Source organism: Lissotriton helveticus, chromosome 3_1, assembly GCF_964261635.1.
Source record: "Lissotriton helveticus chromosome 3_1, aLisHel1.1, whole genome shotgun sequence".
NCBI classification, from domain to species: domain Eukaryota; kingdom Metazoa; phylum Chordata; class Amphibia; order Caudata; family Salamandridae; genus Lissotriton; species Lissotriton helveticus.
This window is the reverse complement of record NC_136061.1, coordinates 36,970,081-36,987,036: the sequence shown is the minus strand read 5'-3', so window position 1 is coordinate 36,987,036 and position 16,956 is coordinate 36,970,081. Positions and strand designations below refer to the sequence as shown.

The 16,956-nt window shown below is 47.0% G+C and overlaps 1 protein-coding gene across 3 annotated transcripts in view; it reads left to right on the top strand.

Moving 5' to 3' along the window:
• LOC144824386 (rac GTPase-activating protein 1-like) overlaps window positions 1-16,591 on the top strand; it is a 247,063-nt gene extending 230,472 nt beyond the window's left edge. For all 3 annotated transcript variants that reach the window (XM_078683497.1, XM_078683498.1, XM_078683496.1), the window contains exon 17: window positions 15,774-16,591. In XM_078683497.1, coding sequence (XP_078539623.1) covers window positions 15,774-15,846 — 73 coding nt within the window. In that variant the 3' untranslated portion in view covers window positions 15,847-16,591. The remainder of the gene's footprint in view (window positions 1-15,773) is intronic.
• The last annotated feature ends 365 nt before the right edge of the window (window positions 16,592-16,956 follow it).

The window sequence follows — 16,956 nt, the reverse complement described above, 5'->3', positions numbered from 1 at the left end:
TCTGAGTCCCATCAGAACAAGAGGCAAGGCATTTATCCAGTTCAAGCCAGTAGAATCACACATTTTTGCCAATCTATTTTTTATAGTGCCGTTTATTTGTTCTACCACTCCAGAAGCCTCTGGATGATATGCACAGTGCAGCTTTTGTGTGATCCCAAATGCTTTACAAAGCTGGGCCAAAATTTCACTCTGAAAATGTCCGCCTCTATCTGAGTCAATAAAGACTGGAACCCCGAATCTAGGTATCAATTCTTTTAGTAGGAGCTTAGCTACTGTTATGGCGTCATTCTGTGGGGCAGGGTAAGCTTCCACCCACTTTGAAAATAGGCAGACAAGGACATACCTTTTTCCCTCACAACGAGGCATGGTAATGAAATCAATTTGTATTCTCACAAAGGGACCCCCTGATCTCCCAATTTTCATCAGTTCAACTACTGTTCTTTTGCCAGCGTTGAACTGCTGACAGGTCAAGCACCTCTGGCAGAGAGATTCTGCTACCTTCCTGAATTTCTTGTTGTACCAAGTCTGTTGAAATACCAGAACCATGGCGTCCCTCCCAATGTGTGATCCCTCATGTATCAATCGAGCCATTGGGGCAAGCAAGTGTCTTGGTAACACAGGCATACCATTTGGGCCCACAATGACACCATCCTCACGTCTCGGTTTACAACCTTGTTCTTTCCATTTCTCTTTCTCTTCCCAGGGCGTCACATGCTGCCATTCTCTCACTTCATCCCATGTAGGCACTTCTTCAAACATTCTAAGTTGGCAGCTGTTTCCAACCCCACCCCGTTTGGGATTTATTCTCATTTGTTCCATAGCACATTGTTTTGCTACCCGATCAGCGAAATCATTTCCCAAAGATACAGGGTCAAGGCCCTTCTTATGAGCAACACATTTGACCACTGCCAATTCTTTTGGTAATTGGATTGCCTCTAAAAGGTCTTGGACAACTTTTCCATTCCGAATGGGGGTACCTGAAGAAGTCAGGAATTCTCTTTGTAGCCATAATTGGCCAAAGTCATGCACAACCCCGTAACAGTACTGACTATCAGTATACACTGTTACTTTTTTGTCTTTTCCCAATTTGCAAGCTCTTATCAGGGCGATCAATTCGGCTACTTGTGCAGACTTTACTCCAAATAGATAAGATGCTTCTTCAATTTTGTTTAACGTGACCACAGCATAGGCAGCACTTAGGCCTCCTAGTTCATGTCTTAAGCATGAACCATCCACGAACCATTCCTCATCATGTACAGGCAAAGGAGTTTCTTTAATGTCTGGGCGAGGTTTTGTACTGAACTCTGTCAGGTCAATGCAGTCATGCTCATTATCTCCCTTATCTTCCATTACCATTGAGTCAGGGAGTAGAGTGGCAGGGTTTAAAATGTTACATCGTGTAATAACTATATTTGCAGCACCCATGAGAATCCTCTCATATTTAGTCAGCCGACTAGGGGTGAGATACTGAGTTTTTGTACGAGTCAATAGGATCACAACTGCATGTGGAACATATACAGTTACAGGATGTCCCATAATGATAGACTCACTTTGTTCTAAACTGGTGCAAGTTGCAGCTACTGCTTTTAGACATCCAGGTAGTCCAGCAGCCACTGGATCCAAAGTGGCAGAAAAATATGCCACAGGCCTTCTGGTCAACCCATGCTCCTGAGTCAGGACTGACAATGCACAATTGTCACGAGTGTCACAGAATAAGCCAAACTCCTTGGAGTAGTCAGGCATTCCCAGAGCAGGGGCTGTACACAGGCAATTTCGCAACTGTGTGAAAGCTGTTAAGCTCTCGTCATTCCATTCAACTGGGTCCTTTGCTCGTTTCTTTGTCATTTGTATCAAAGGCTTTGCAAGGACTGCGAATCCCACAATCCATTGCCTGCAGTAACCTACAACTCCTAGGAACATTCTTATTTCTTTCTGAGTACGGGGTAACTGCATATTTTGAATTATTCGGACTCTCTCTGATGTGACTTTTCTGATACCTTTTTCTATCTGGTGTCCCAGATATTTCACTGATTTTGAACAGAACTGTAATTTCTCAGGGGCCACTTTATGTCCCTTTTCACTCAGGTGATTCAGTAGGGCAATGGTGTCAACCACGCAATCCTTATGGCTTTTAGACGCCACCAATAGGTCGTCAATGTACTGTACCAAAACAGATTTTCCAGGTAAGACTAAAGTTTCAAGGCATTTTTTCAAGATCTGATTAAAGATAGAGGGGCTTTCTGTGTACCCCTGGGGGACCCTGTTCCAGACATACACGTTACTGTTGAAAGCAAATGAGAAAAGAAATTTGCTATCTGGATGCAATGGGATCGAAAAGAAAGCATGACATAGGTCTATCACAGTGAACCATTCAGCATCCCAGGGGATCTGATACAGAATCACTGCTGGGTTTGGGACAATGGGACAGCAAGGGACCACTATCTTGTTTACCTTTCTCAGGTCCTGCACTACTCTGTACTTGCCATTAGGCTTTTTGATGCCCATAATGGGTGAGTTGCACGGGCTACTCATTACTTCCTGTATGATGTTTGCTTCTAGCAATTTCTGTATTTCAATGGAAACACCTGCTCTCACTTCTGCACTCATTCTGTAAGGCTTGGTATTTGGGTATACTGCATTTTCCCTCATGGCTATTTGTATGGGGTCTATGTTTTTCATTAATCCCACATCCTTTCCTGTAAAGTCCCACACTTCTGACTTCACTGTCTGCTGGAGTTCTTCAGGTAAGTCCTGTATAGTCATTCGTTTTATTTCTGAGTCAGGTCTAATTAGCATTAGCTTGTAGATACCGTCTTCATCTAGGGTTTGAATTTCGACGCCCTTTGGTGTGCAAAAGATGGTACAATTCATTTTGCACAGCAAATCACGTCCCAGTAAATTTACCGGACTGGTATCACAGACAACAAATTTGTGCATTTGTTTAAAGTTTCCAATTGAGATCTCCATGGGCTCGGTAACAGGTGTACTAATTAATTGATTAGATACTCCTACTACTTGGATTGCTTCTCCCGAGAGGGGTAGGTTTGGAACGTCCACTGTTCTCACAGTAGAACGGGTAGCACCAGTGTCCAATAGAAAGGTGACATCATTTCCATCAACCTTTCCTTCAATGTATGGCCCTGACTGGTCTACCGGCAAAGAGGCGCCAAGTACGCACTCCTCGTCCTCCCCTCTCAGGCCCCGTCAGTATTGGTCATCACAGAAAAAGGTGTCGTTCAACAAATACTGCGAAGTTGCTGTATTTCTATCCTCATTGCCTCCCCAGATTTCTACATCCATCACCCTGTGGTGACTTCCCTTTAAATATAGGTTTTGGCGCTCGGGGCACTTGAATCGTTTTTACCTGTTGCTGGGTCTTTCTTTGTTTTTCATTCTGCGTCTGTGGAATTAAATCAGGTGTTTGGGCATTATCAGACTGTAAATAGGGACACTCGTCTCTCCAATGTCCAATTTCTCCGCACTGGTGGCAGGGAAATTTCTTTTTCGCTTCCTCTCTACTCATTTTAGCTCTAGGTTTTCCTCCACCCCCACCCCCACCCCCAGGGCCTTGGTTCTGAGTAGTTTTGTTTAACTTATTCAATTGCTTTTCCTGCTGTTCTGCGAGCTTTACTTGAGCCCACATCACCTTCTCCTTCAGGGCCTTTTTCTTTTCTGCCATTTCGTCCTCACAGTACTTTGCGTACCGTAGTACCTCATCCATCTTTTTGGTATGCCAACAGATTTTATTATCCTTTATCCACTGACAAATTTCGGGTCTTAAACCGTTTACAAACCTGTAAATGAAGTGGGTCATGTCCTTCATCTCGATATTATCTATACCACTGTATGTCTTAAATACCTGCAACAGCCTTTCATAAAAGGAGTGCATTGTCTCGTCCCTTTCTTGCGTGGTTCTATCTATCTTGGTCCAATCAGTTTCCTTTGCAGGCACTTTTAATTTCAAATGTTGAATTACTTGTTCATACTTCCTCATCACTTCCTTCGATGGCTCCCCTGTTTTGTCATCTCTCGGGTATTCCTCACTAGGCCAGGCGATGGCTATCTTACACTCAGTCCACAGATCTACAGGGACCACTATGTCGAAGAACCCATCCAGGTCTTTCCATAGGCATTTCTGCACTTTTACGAATCTTTCTACCTGCCGGTACCAATCGACTGGCTTTTCTCGTAATTTTGGGAAGTCATTGGTAAAGGACACAATATCCTGTCGGGACCATGGGACGTGTACATATTTTCCTCCTTGCACTTCGCGCATAGGGCATAACTGTTCTGGTTTGTCAGCTTCTTTTAGGACAAATTCGGGAGTGACTTGCTTAGACCTGGCCTCATCTTTCTTTCGAGCCCACCTAGCTTTCCACCTTTCTACATCTCCCCATTTCTGTAACACTGTCAATAGTTCCTTGACCTGCGCCTTTTTTCCTGACACATTCAGGTTTTCCAAATCTCTGTCTGAAAATTCTGCTCGGTATGGTTTCTGCTAGGGTTTTGGTTTTGAAATGTCTATTCCCATACTAGCAGCAGTATCTGTCAATTTTTCATGAAGTACTCGGACATCGCGGGTAAGACTTTTGCACATAAACAGCTCTTCTTCAGAGTAGGTATTTAATCTGTCTAATCCTACGTTTCCTGCCATTAATTCTTCTATTTCTACTCTCAGTTTGTATAGGTCTAAAGGTTTCGTTTGCGAAGTTTGTTTCTCCAATTCTTGACTCCATCTTTCAATTTCTTCAGGTGCAACCAAAGTGACACTTCTAGTACCTGAAGTCGATTCCATTTGAATCTCCCTCGCATTGAAAGGATTATGTCTTTTCTGCATTCTTTTCCCTGTATTTCTAATGGGCAGATCCATCAGTGAGACTTCAGATTTACACTCACTCGTCTGTTCATCTACAATTAAGGGTTCTGGTCTGGGCTGTGCTATGACGGGAGTAATGACAGGAGGTTTTGGACTTTCTTGCCGATCCCCGTACAATGGAACCACGGGTCCGATGGTTACTGGGATTGTCAATGCTTCAGGACTGGTATTTAACTGGGAGATTTTCTGAATTATTTCAGCCCTTTGTTTTGCTAGAATTTCTCGCTCCTTTTCTTCCAGCAATCTCTCTACTGATTTGTCATGTAACACCTGTGGGGTCAGAGTGGGAGCATAACTCGGGGCAGTGGGATGAGTCTCACTAGGTCCTTCACCATAATTTGGTCTTGGGAACAAACTTCCTGTACCTAGGGATCTTCGTTCTTCCTCATACTGTGGCTGTAATAACGGCATTCCTGAACTTGAGGGTCTCATCTCGCCTCCGTAGGGAGGTCGAGAACAAAAATCTCCTTCACGGGAATATCCTGTCTCCCCACTAGCTGACATTCTGGGGTAAATGTTTCTGGTATCTACTGGTCCTAAACTCTCAATATAGGGAGGAATTTGGAACCCCCCTCCTACGCTTGCGGACCTGATCTCTTCTTGTGGTGGAGGTCTTCGGGGAATATCTCCCGCACTTGAAGGTCGGTGTCCTTCATTATAAGGAGGCGGACTTCTCATACACAAGTCATCTAATAATTCATCATCCGACTCTCCGATGGGTACCCAATGTTAATCTAGGTCTGGGATGTAAGTCATTCATTCGGGTTCTAAGATTGAATAGAATCCTACTGTTAAAGGTACCTTCTAACGGAAAAGCCAATACTCCGTCATCCTTCGTGTATTCCACCCAATTCTCCAACCATACACATGTGTTGTACCCTTTATCAAACATCATGAAAAATGCGGGAGTGTTGGGTTGCGGTATGACAACACCTTCTCTAGTTTTAATCGGCTTGTCCTTTTTGAAATAATTCTTCACTTTGTTTACAAGAGATACTTTTCTCCTAGTTCCGTACATAATGTCGTTTTTAACTCCTTTCCACTGATCGTTCTCAAAATCCCATATGCCGTGGATCAGGTCTGGTATGCGGTCTATACGAAAGCCACATACGATTTTTACGAGTGACTTTGTTTACAAACCACTTCCAATCCAAGTGCGTCTATTATTTTCGTGCGACCAATGAAATGCACGAGTTCAAATAATCTCGACCAATGGGTGCGCGGCCTTTTCGCGAGACAGTTCCCACGCTCCGGCGCTCGCCCCTCCTTTACAATTCCAGCTCCGCTACCAACCCGCTGTGTCTACCAATCCCAGCGCGGCACGGAGTGACGTCAGAGCAACTTCGCGACTGACTCCCTCCTTCACAAGGTAACGGAAACTTTCTTTCTTTCTAAAGTGCTTAGTGCTTGGTTATTTAACAACGAATACACATTCGCCACTGTGCTCATGTGTCTAGACAGGAAAGAATTAGTTTCGCTGCAAGTAAACTACTTCCATTTACTTTTCACTCACTACGGGTAGATCTCTTCTGCCTACCCTTCACACTAGCATTGGGGCACCTGCTACTTCCCTAGACTCATCCAGCTTTTCCGGGCTATATCCAAGTCTAAAGTTTCACCAGCGAGCCCTTTTGCTTTCACTCAAGCTCCGATGAACCTGCTACTCTTCCGGTGTGACCCTCACTAGGTTATGCCACAGTAGGAATTTTGCCAATGAACCTCGTTACTAACATTTATTCAATCATACATCCAGAAAAAACCCTAGTTAGTGCTTCCAGTTCTGCCTAACCTGCACCAACTTTCCTTAAAAGCCAGTGACCTCAAAGCAAGTGGATTCTATTCACCACTCGCTATTCAATTCCCCGGGGATTCCTTAACAACATACAAGACGTTTTACGTACGAATGGATTAATACATATAACAGTATGATAAGAAGAATAACAATTTTAAAACATTTCATAATTTTTCAAAGTAAACGATTTTCAAGTGAGTGATCAATTCCCTTGAAGCGCCTACTCTTATAGCAGCATCCGACTTAGCTAGACTAACTAGTCCTACCTATCCTTTAACTATTCCCTAACCATCCTCGATGCTACCAGAAAATTACTGCTAGAGATCGTGGATCACCCAACCAATAATTTCGCCACTTCTGGCTTCGGGCCCATATACTTTACTTTATCATATACATTGATCAGATGACCACACAATCTACTACCAATAATTGTGAGTTCCCTTTCGATTATTTCCAGTGTACCCAACTTACCATCCACTGTTATGGGTACCTATGACCACGATGGGTCAGGGAGCTAGCTGTAAAAGGAAAGGCAGCAAGATACAAACCCCAACTTTTTTGTACTTTATTTCATGAAATGACCATGGACCACTGAGAAGTTTTAAAAGTTTTATCTTAGATTTCAGATTCTGCAATCATACAGTTTATAGTAATGAGGCAATCTATAATCAGAATAACGAAGAGCACATAACCATATAGGAAGAGTATACAGGTAAACATCTAAAAATAACGGAAATGAAATTCGAGAGAGGGTACTAAATGCCAGGAATTTTATGCACGTTTTAGGATTTTATCATTAGGTCATATTTCGAGAGAAAAGACACTGGGAAACTTAAACATCTATGGAAGGGTAGAAAATTTGCAACACGTTAATAATTCTAACGTTATTACTTCGATTCAGTATTTAAGAGAAATCTGTAAAACATATTTAATTCATAAAAACTGTAAATGACTTCAATGAGTTGCAATGATTTGCAGAGAAAAACATGGAAAATTAACATATGCAAAGAGTATGTCTTTATTGAAGCAAAGACAGAAAATAGGAAGTGCAGTTTCAGAGATTTTCAGCAAGATATTTACCTAGACTGGTGTGAAAACCAACCCTGGCCACGGGTCAGTTAAGGACAGGAAATACCCCAAGTAATAGCAGTCATCAATGGGACAGCAGGTGCAGTAGGGACACCTCAGGACAAGACAGGAAACCCAGATTAGGATCAGGACTGGACCACCAGGACACGACCAGCACCCGCAGTTCGGAAGCAACGCCTGCGCTCCACCCTTTCTGCAGCTATCGATCAGGACCCCGATTGGGTCAGCGAACTGCCAGCAAAAGTGCTCCTTCAGCACTTAAGGTTTAGTAAAACCTTCAGAGTCTATGGTCAGATTTCGGACAGAGAGCTCCGCAGCACCTCTGTATCAAGTCACCTATTGAGTGCGTTGGGTCAGTGACAGGTCAGCTATTCAGACAAGTCGGACAATTTCTCTAGCTAAACCTAGGCTAGATATACTGTTTTGGGACAGGGTACCACCCCCCAAATGTTGCAAAGTGTCAGAATCCCCAATTTGGATTGGTCCTAAGGTAGGATTTGGTTAACACACCAATCAGAACAGACTATTTTAAGGCCTACTTTGCATCCTAAGGTGCCGCCTAGCAAGAATTTGGGTTCCCACGAGAAGTCGCAGGGAATACAATGGAAAGAAATACAATGTATTCAAATAGGGTACAAGTTAGGCTTTCTCGCTGGGTGAAGGTGCATCTTCCCATGCATGCTCTGGCATCAACCTTCTTTGGCTTGGTTTCAATGCCACCGCACCATCGACTGATTCGGCGCAGTAGTGCCCTCCAAGATGGACTCCCCAGCCCCATCACCCATCAGTGCCGCGGATACATGAAAAGTAAGCGAAAACAAATTAGTGCATGGAAATAAATGAAGGCATTACATGTCATAATTTTGTACTTCACGTTTATCATCATAAAAATATACTATGCAATTTAGATATTAGTGCAATATATAACGACACGAGAGCAACAGCACAAGCTTCACCACGTTAATACAGGGAAATGCCATCTTGTGGCTATTACGCATGCGCACCCTTTCCCTCCAAAACTATCTCTACGTGTAGTCACGTGAGTGTGACTGACGCATGCGCAGAAGAGGAAAGTCAAGCAGCGGCCATGTTAGGAACAAGAATTAATCGTATTAGTAAAACACATAAGCAAGCATCTCCGATACCCACGCACATTCAAAATACATAAAATTAGTAAAACGAACAATTTAAGTCACGAGATTATAATAGATTTTCGAGGTTCTTGACTCGAGCAAGTCGCGATGCGAAATCTTGCTCTATCAATTCCACCAGGTCTCGGTCAGGAAGGCCACTTCTGGGGTGGAGGTGTCGAGCAGATCCCAGAGCTCGATGGCGTGTTTGCGTGCGGAGCGGGTGTTGAGGAGTATGCAGCAACTGAGGTGGTTGGGTCCAGTCCTTGGAGGTTTGGTGGTTCTGTCGCAGGTGAAGCTGCAGGTGCGGCAGGAGAAGGGTCCGTGTGTCCGTATCGGGGCGGCCTAGAAGCAGGTGTGGGTTCGGCCGGCGTTGAGTGCGTGGAGGGTGCTGGCATCGTAGTGGAGTCTGGTGTTGTGGCGTTCGCAGGGTCCAGGGGTTCGGGCGCGGTCCAGGCACGGACGGGCGCGGACTGGCTTGCCTTAGGCACGCCTTTGGCGTGCCAGCGGCACGGCCGCGCAGCTGCCGCCATTTTAAGGGGAGCTGGGAGGCGGGAGGCAGGGGTTAGCGAATGGGCACAGGGGGGCGATGTAAAACGGCACCCAGGAATGGGCAGCAGAAACCAAGGGTACAAGGGCTGGTGCAGCTGCAGCGGAGGGTGAGCAATCTACCTGGCAAGGTCAAGGGTCGCCCCTTCTCATGGGCGGCAACAGAACTCTTATCAGAAGCTAAAAGACAGCATTTTACTCTTCGCAACGCCTCCTGCGTGCTTTCACTGTCTTGTAGTGGTGGAGGACGGGAGCCGGATACCCCTTGTTGGACTTGGCCCTTCTGGCAGGTTCACCCCTAGACTTTTTGCTTGTAATGGTGACCTGGTGATGGTGATTTTTGGGTTCTGCGCACTTTCACTGTGTCCCAGTGGAAAGTGCGTGCGCACTTTGAGTGCATGTGTGAGATAGGCCTGCCCTCCCATAGGAATGCATGGGGAATGTGTGTGTCCCTGGCAGTTCCTGATGCGTGGGGTGTACAGGCTCGAGTCTGGTATGTGCCAACTCGTGAGAGTGAATGCTGCGCAACGGTATGTGCGGCTTGTATGTGTCTAGTGGGGAAGTGCCACTTCTAGACATGGCTATGTGTGTGTTGTGAAGGTGCTGGCATGTGATTGGCTGGAGCTGGCTGGGATGCCAGGCTCCAGGAAGTCTGGATGGGTCTGCCCGGTGGTGAGTGTGAGATTAGCATGCTGTTGGCTGGGGAGGAGTGTACCTGTGTCTTGAATGAGGCTGGGTTTTCCCCTGACCATGCTGGCTCCGCCCCCCTGTGGTGTGTCTAACGACCCTAGCCTCCCCAGTGAATGAAAGGGGTGGTCGGGCCATCAAGGGTGCTCCAAGACCAGCTGCGACTGGTTTCCCCCCACCCTGCACCTCCAAACAAAGGATTTCACAGTATAAGAAGGGGCTGTGTCCCCATGAATGTTGTTCTGCTTTTGGATCCTGCCAGAGGGGGCTGCTGCTGGGGCCAGGAGGACCGCCACTTGGACTGTCTCCCTGCCTGGAGACCCAGTGTGCTGGCTCTGGGCCCAGCCTTGCCCCCCCCCCTGCCTGCCACCAGCCCTTGCTGGAGCTTTGTCCTGTCCTTCAGTGCTGGGGAGCACTGAGACCCTTTGGCTAACGCTTGACAGCGCTTCATTTGGCCCCTAGCGCTGTGAGCGCTTTATTTTGTCCTCTGGCACTTGGGAGCGCCTTCTCCTCGCTGCTAGCGCTTTGTGTACCTTGGCCGGTGCCCACCCGGCATCCTATCACCCCGTGTGGTGATCGAGCGGCGCGGGTGCCACCCCGCTCATTTGCCGCCTCTTATTTTGCCCAGGTCCGTGATTTACTTTAAACGAGGGAGCCTACCCCTCTTCCGTCCCGCATCACCGCCGCAGCTCCAGGTCAGAGGAGACGCCGAAGGAGCAGCCGCTGACGTCACCCGGGAGCTGCGCTGCCATTGGTTTAGGCAGCGGGAGGCTCGCCGGGCGACCTGCGCGGTGATTGGCTGCTGGGAGGACCGGAGAAGCAGGAAGCAGCCTGCCGCGTCTGGCCGAGGCTCCCCAGGGAGAAGAGGAGCCCCGCCCGCGGCCCCAGCAGAGCCGCCGAGAAGCAGAGAGCCGGTGAGTGGGGCCGGGAGAGCGAGTGCAGGGAGGAGGGCGCCGGGGCACATTGCCGGTGCCCGCCCCTCCCCTGCAGTGCACGGGCCTGAGAGAGGCCCAGTAGTGTTCGAGCCCAGGGAGGCTCGTGGGGCCTTCCCCTTTGTTCCGAGTCCCCCGTGAGGGACTCCCAACGACCCCGCATTTTTGGTGATTGGAGCCCCGAGGCTCCTGGGGGCAATTAGTGTGTAGAGCCCCGAGTGGCTCTGAGGCCATTTCTTGTTTGGCGCCGAAAGGCTCCAGTACCTATCTATTTTGCGAGCCCAGAGAAGGCTCAGGGGCATTCCTGTGTTCGAGCCCACGAGGCTCCGCGCCCATTCGGTGACAAGCCCTGAGAGGCTCAGGAAGGCCAGTCCTTGTTCAGAGCCCGTCGAGGCTCACAGCCCAGATTCGTTCTGCGAGCCCAGAGAGGCTCTGAGGGTGCCATTTGCTTTGCGAGTCCCAAGAGGCTCGAGTGCCCATTCCTGTTTGAGAGCCTGAGAGAGGCTCAGGAGGGCCAGTTCTTGCTCAGAGCCCAGAGGCTCATCGCCCGCATTTGTCCACGAGCCCAGAGAGGCTCAGCAGTACCACAGTTGTGGTTCTTGAGCCCACGAGGCTCCAACCTTGTAACCCTGGGCGTAGTGTGCGGAGTGGGGCTCCGCGGAGCTACGCGAAGTGGGCGCCAAACTACGCCCACCCGCGCACTCCGCGTAGCCCCACTACGCGCCACCCGCCTCCCTCCCGCCCTCCCTAAATATTTAAATAAAAGGATAGAAAGCTTTTAAAAACACTTACCTTGTCCGCCGCGTCCCCGGGGCTCCCTCTCGCCGTCCCTGGATTCGCGCCGCCGCCATTTCAGATACTAATGCGCATGCGCGGGTGCCCGCGCATGCGCATTTCTCATGAGAAATGCGCATGCGCGGCCGCCCGCGCATGCGCATTAGTATCCGAAATGGCGGCGCGAATCCAGGGACGGCGCGAGGGAGCCCCGGGGACGCGGCGGACAAGGCAAGTGTTTTTAAAAGCTTTCTATCATTTTATTTAAATATTTAGGGAGGGCGGGAGGGAGGCGGGTGGCGGCCGGCTACGCACCGTCTGCGGAGCGCACGTAGTGCCGCCTGGCTACGCCCGCTACGCAAAATGCGTAGGAGACGGCACTACGTGCACTCTGTGCACGGAGCGTAGCTGGCCGCCCACCCTTACAACCTTGCCCTATCATTTCCTACACCAGTTGCCCAGCACTTTGTGGGCAACTGCCACGTTTAGGCTTGTGTTCTTGGCTGCCTGCGCAGCCTGCCTGACATTGGGACTCAGGACATTTCAGCCCTTGCGAGGCCAGTTGGCCTAGGGACTGCCACAGGTTGTGGCTAGTGGGATTCTGGCGCATTTGTGGTTTATGTGCCAATGTGTTTTTCCTTCCTTACAACTCTGAATGTGTTGATGCATTGTGTTGAATGCGTTGCTCTTTCCCTTTGCTATGTGTTGATGCTTAGGTGATTGCTTTTCCTTCCATAGGTCCTGATCCTAAGGTCCTAGTTCCCTGCGTTATTTTCCTAGAGTGGTTAGGGTTACGTAGGAGGTATTTACCCTTTACCAGGAAGTCCTGGTTGTGTGCTACATGCGTTATTTTGATGCTAAAGTCCTTATATGATTTATGTGCTGAGTAATATTCCTACAGAGTTATTATTTCTACAAGTGCTAAGTTCTAAAAAGTGCATACCCCTGACAGTGGTCCAGGTGGCCCTGTCCTGTACATTATCCCTTGTAAATTCTGCCCGTGCCTGTTGGCACACTGTAACAATAGGTGTTTTATCTAATGTGTTTTTATTATAATACAAAGCCTATTTTTATATAACCTGGTGTGGAGTTTCCTTTGTGGTGGGCCTTGGGAGTTGTTGCTGGGGTGCGTGCGCAAATACTTAACTCACATCGCCTCCAAGTTTAGCCTTGCTGCTCGCGCCACGTTACCTAGAGGGTGAGCAGGGGTTATCTTGGCGTGTACCTCCCTTGCCCTGACTTAGGAGTGGTGGTCTCTGACTGACTTTGGTGAAAGCCCTGGCCAGCCAGGGATCCCATTTCTAACACCCCTCAGTTGATCTTTTGGCCCTGCTTGACATATGGACTCACGAGCCATCAGAAACTGCCCCGAAAGCCTGCAGTATGCACCTCAGTTGGCTAGTGGTCCAGACTCCAGGATTGGCTGCTACTCTGTCCCGTTGGGAATATTCACATACATTCTAAGGTGCCTCAAGAATATGTTCAGGTCAAAACATTTTCTAATTCTTGTATCCAACGAATGCTGCTATTTCTGGTTATCTGAACATCTGGCTCTGAAAAGGGACCTATAGTTCACCTTTAGTGACAAACTCCATCTCCTGTGGCAGAGAAGAAGGCAGGTCATTGCTATTGTTGGAAGCGACAGCTTGGATTACAGAAATCCAGCTTTTCATATCACTATTTTTCTTCACACATCCAAATTGTTATGCTACATCGAAGGACTCTGTCGCATCTCCAGGCAAGTCTCCTGGTAGCATGCGGTTCTTGTTTTTTTGAGAATATTGCAGGTCGTTATACTAAAAATCGACATCGCTGTTGTAGAAATGCAGATGTAAGAGTGGTGAGGAAGACATGGAGTGTCTTGCACTAAGTTTGGATTTAGAGTCCAAAACTGTGACTGAGCAAGGATGGAATACTGTGTTAGTCGCAGTTATGCAACCGGTAAAGTATTGTTAAGATGGGATGACCCAAAGAGAGAGGAGCGTGAAAGAGGGTATAGAAGCGTGCACCGAGATTCCTCCAGAACTGTCCACTGAGAGTGGTATCTTAAGGAGAGGGACATTTGTCCAACCATCATTAATCCGGGGTGCATTGGTAGATCTTGTATATGTGGACAACTCAAGCATGACGTTAAATAAGAAAAAGTTACGACAAACCTACTCTTGACAGTCGATGGAAAAGGATCTAGAGTTCAGAGTGGAGAGGTGTTGTCTATACAAAGCAGTCAACAAGAATTTGTGCATCTGGAAGATACCTACTGTCTCCGCCCAATTACTGGGGGACTTTGTAGAGATGGTCAGTTGATTTTCTTGGACTTTTTTGTGTTCGTATTGCGGAGAAAAACTTTACAGTATTGATAAGTGAGTTCTGAAGGTGGATAGGGATTACATTAGGCACAAATCCACATTATTGTGTTTTTTTACTTGGACGTTTATAAGGGAATGATTGTCTAAAACATTTCTTTACGACAAAGGATCCTTAAAGGAGAGGCAGAGGCTTTTAATCTGCAGGGGAGTGAATCATAGGAAATGTAGACCCAGATTTAGAAATATGTTATAGAACGACGCGCAGCACCCAAACTTGCTGCGTTGCGTGACGGGGAGAAGGATGGAAACCCCCATATCTACAGGGATATGGCACTATCCTGCCCTCTCCCTAGCGCTGGCGACTAATCCGGCTTCCAGCGCCATGCACACACCTTTGCACCTTAGTGCAAGGATGTCTGCGTGAGGGTAGCATAGGTTTCTATTGGAAGGTTATTATTCCCATACAAAATGCTATGCCTAAACAAACTTGAAAACGTTTCCCTCTTGGGAGTTTGCTGTACAATGCAGCACACCGGCAAAGTCGGAAAAGTTAGAAGAAATACTTTTACTGGCTTCTTCAAAGTGGCATTATTTTTTGGGTGTAAAACTATGTCTACTGCTGTTAATAGATGGGGCATTGTGTTAAAAACCATGGGTAACGTGGCATGGCAGTGCCCATGTACCACCCATGGAATGCTCCCTTGACGCACACTGACGCAAATTCCTTACTTTGAGGCAGCTTTCCAGCGCATAGTTTGTATCATCCTCAGGACAAACGGTTAGTTGAGCGTGCTAATAGAGTGCTGGGAAGGCGTGTGCCTATGATGGCAGCCAACAGAAACTTATTAAAAAATAACATGCAGAAATATCTATTGGTTCACCACAGTACACCATATTTCACAACTGCCATGATTCTATAACTGGTGGCTTCAAAGGTATTCTCAGTTTTAAGCCCAAAGATCCTTACCAACAGTATTAGCAGATAGGGTTTCAGTGTTTGCAGAGAAAGGCAGATGTAAAGTTGAGGTAGTATGCAAGACCAGAGTAGGATATGACTTTGTTAATCATGTAGATGTAAAGGTTTGTGACATTGTGAGGACTTAGAGAGCTGGGAATGTCAAGAAAGGAGAGCTGAAGTGTACTCCCAAAGAAATTGTTAATGATGTGACGCAATCCATGGTGTATCTACAAATGGTTCAATGTTGGAACAAAGGGAGAGCTGTAGAGTAAGGCTGGGTGTCACGCATGATGCGGTTGGAGATGCTGTTTCTGGTCGTGATCTCAGCAATGGGGAATACTCTGAAGCAGTCGGACAAAATGCACTTCACAGGCCATTGGCAGTAGAGAAAAATCCCAGGTGGAGAATTCTTGTGCAATTGATGGTTGCCAACATTCACACATTGTTGTTTCTTTGTACCATGTTTGTACATTGGTTTGCATTTTGTTTGCTTCTTATGTTATCAAAGTATTTTTGTTATTTCCTTTTTTAAACATTTTTTCTTGTCATTTTTATATTTTGATGGTCAAGTTTGGGGTGTGCAGTTAAAGAAAACAAGAAGAGGATATGACTTACTTGGTGTTCTTGTTGCCTCCTCATCTCTTAGTACCAATGTTTCTTCTTCTCTGGTTTTCCTCAAGGTTGTCGTCCAAGAATATAATGGAGCCAATAAAGAATCAGCGATTCTTCACCTCCCCCAATGCGGGATGTTGAGATGGAGAAGCTGTCACAGTTCACAGCCTTGGCAGAGGGATTGGAAAGAGCACTGAGGATATGTTGAGCACTGGAGATTGTCGCTGGGAGGAACCTCAGACCAAACTTGAGATACCTGGTGTTTACTTGCAAGAGAGCCGTCGCGGAGGTCTGCAAACTCATAGTGTGTGACACTTCACAAAGGCCTGTGCGACACAGTCTGAGCGACTGAGGCTTTTAAAGAACAACATGCAACGGGTGGCATCTTGGCATTAAGGCTACTTGGGACATAATGAACCCACTGGAGAGAAAATACCGCAAACAGAAAAGAGGCGGTTCATGGTTGAGTATCCAGTCCATGTCGATGGGCGGATTATTCCAGAAGTGAAGGACCAACAAACAGAGACTTGATGCCGCATCAGGAGCTCTTAAAGCCTGGGACGTTGAGGCCGCGCACCAGACCGACGCGAGGGCGAGAGGACAGGTCTACGGAGTCTCTTGGGACCCTGCTGGTAAAAAGACGATTTAAGAAAGCAGAGCGCCTTTAACTGGATCTGTAGTGTCATCAGAAGCCAGTAGAGATCCTCATGAACCTCAGAGACCCTGGGATTACTTGACAATCCCCCCTCCCCCCGACCTCCTGACCTCCCACTTTGCACTTCGGAATACTATTTATGAATTGGGATCGAAAAGATATGTAATAATCAAGGAACGATTGAGAAAATATTACCTGTGACTTGATGGACTTTCTATTAAATTTTTCATTTTTGCATCAAAGATGGTTTCCTTGTATAAGTATTTAGAGGGGGGAGAGTGGGGAATGGATGGAAACCCAAAGGTCTTTCGTAGACACCTGAAATATCTGCAGCGAGGAGGGAGCACGAAATATTTATTGTATGTAATAGCTACTTTAAAAATGTCACCTCAATTGAAGTAGAGTTGAAAATATTGAGCCAATAATGTCGTATTTCTAAAATAATTTGTAGGTCTTGCCTGTGACAGCACAGGCGCTGCTTGCGAGACATACTGTGTGCAACCAGGGGCTTGGAGCCTGCCATTGCTTACCATTCGTTGGCTGCTTTGTCGTTCTTTTATGCTGCCTTGTTATTGGACAGCAAGTAGGCGGCATCA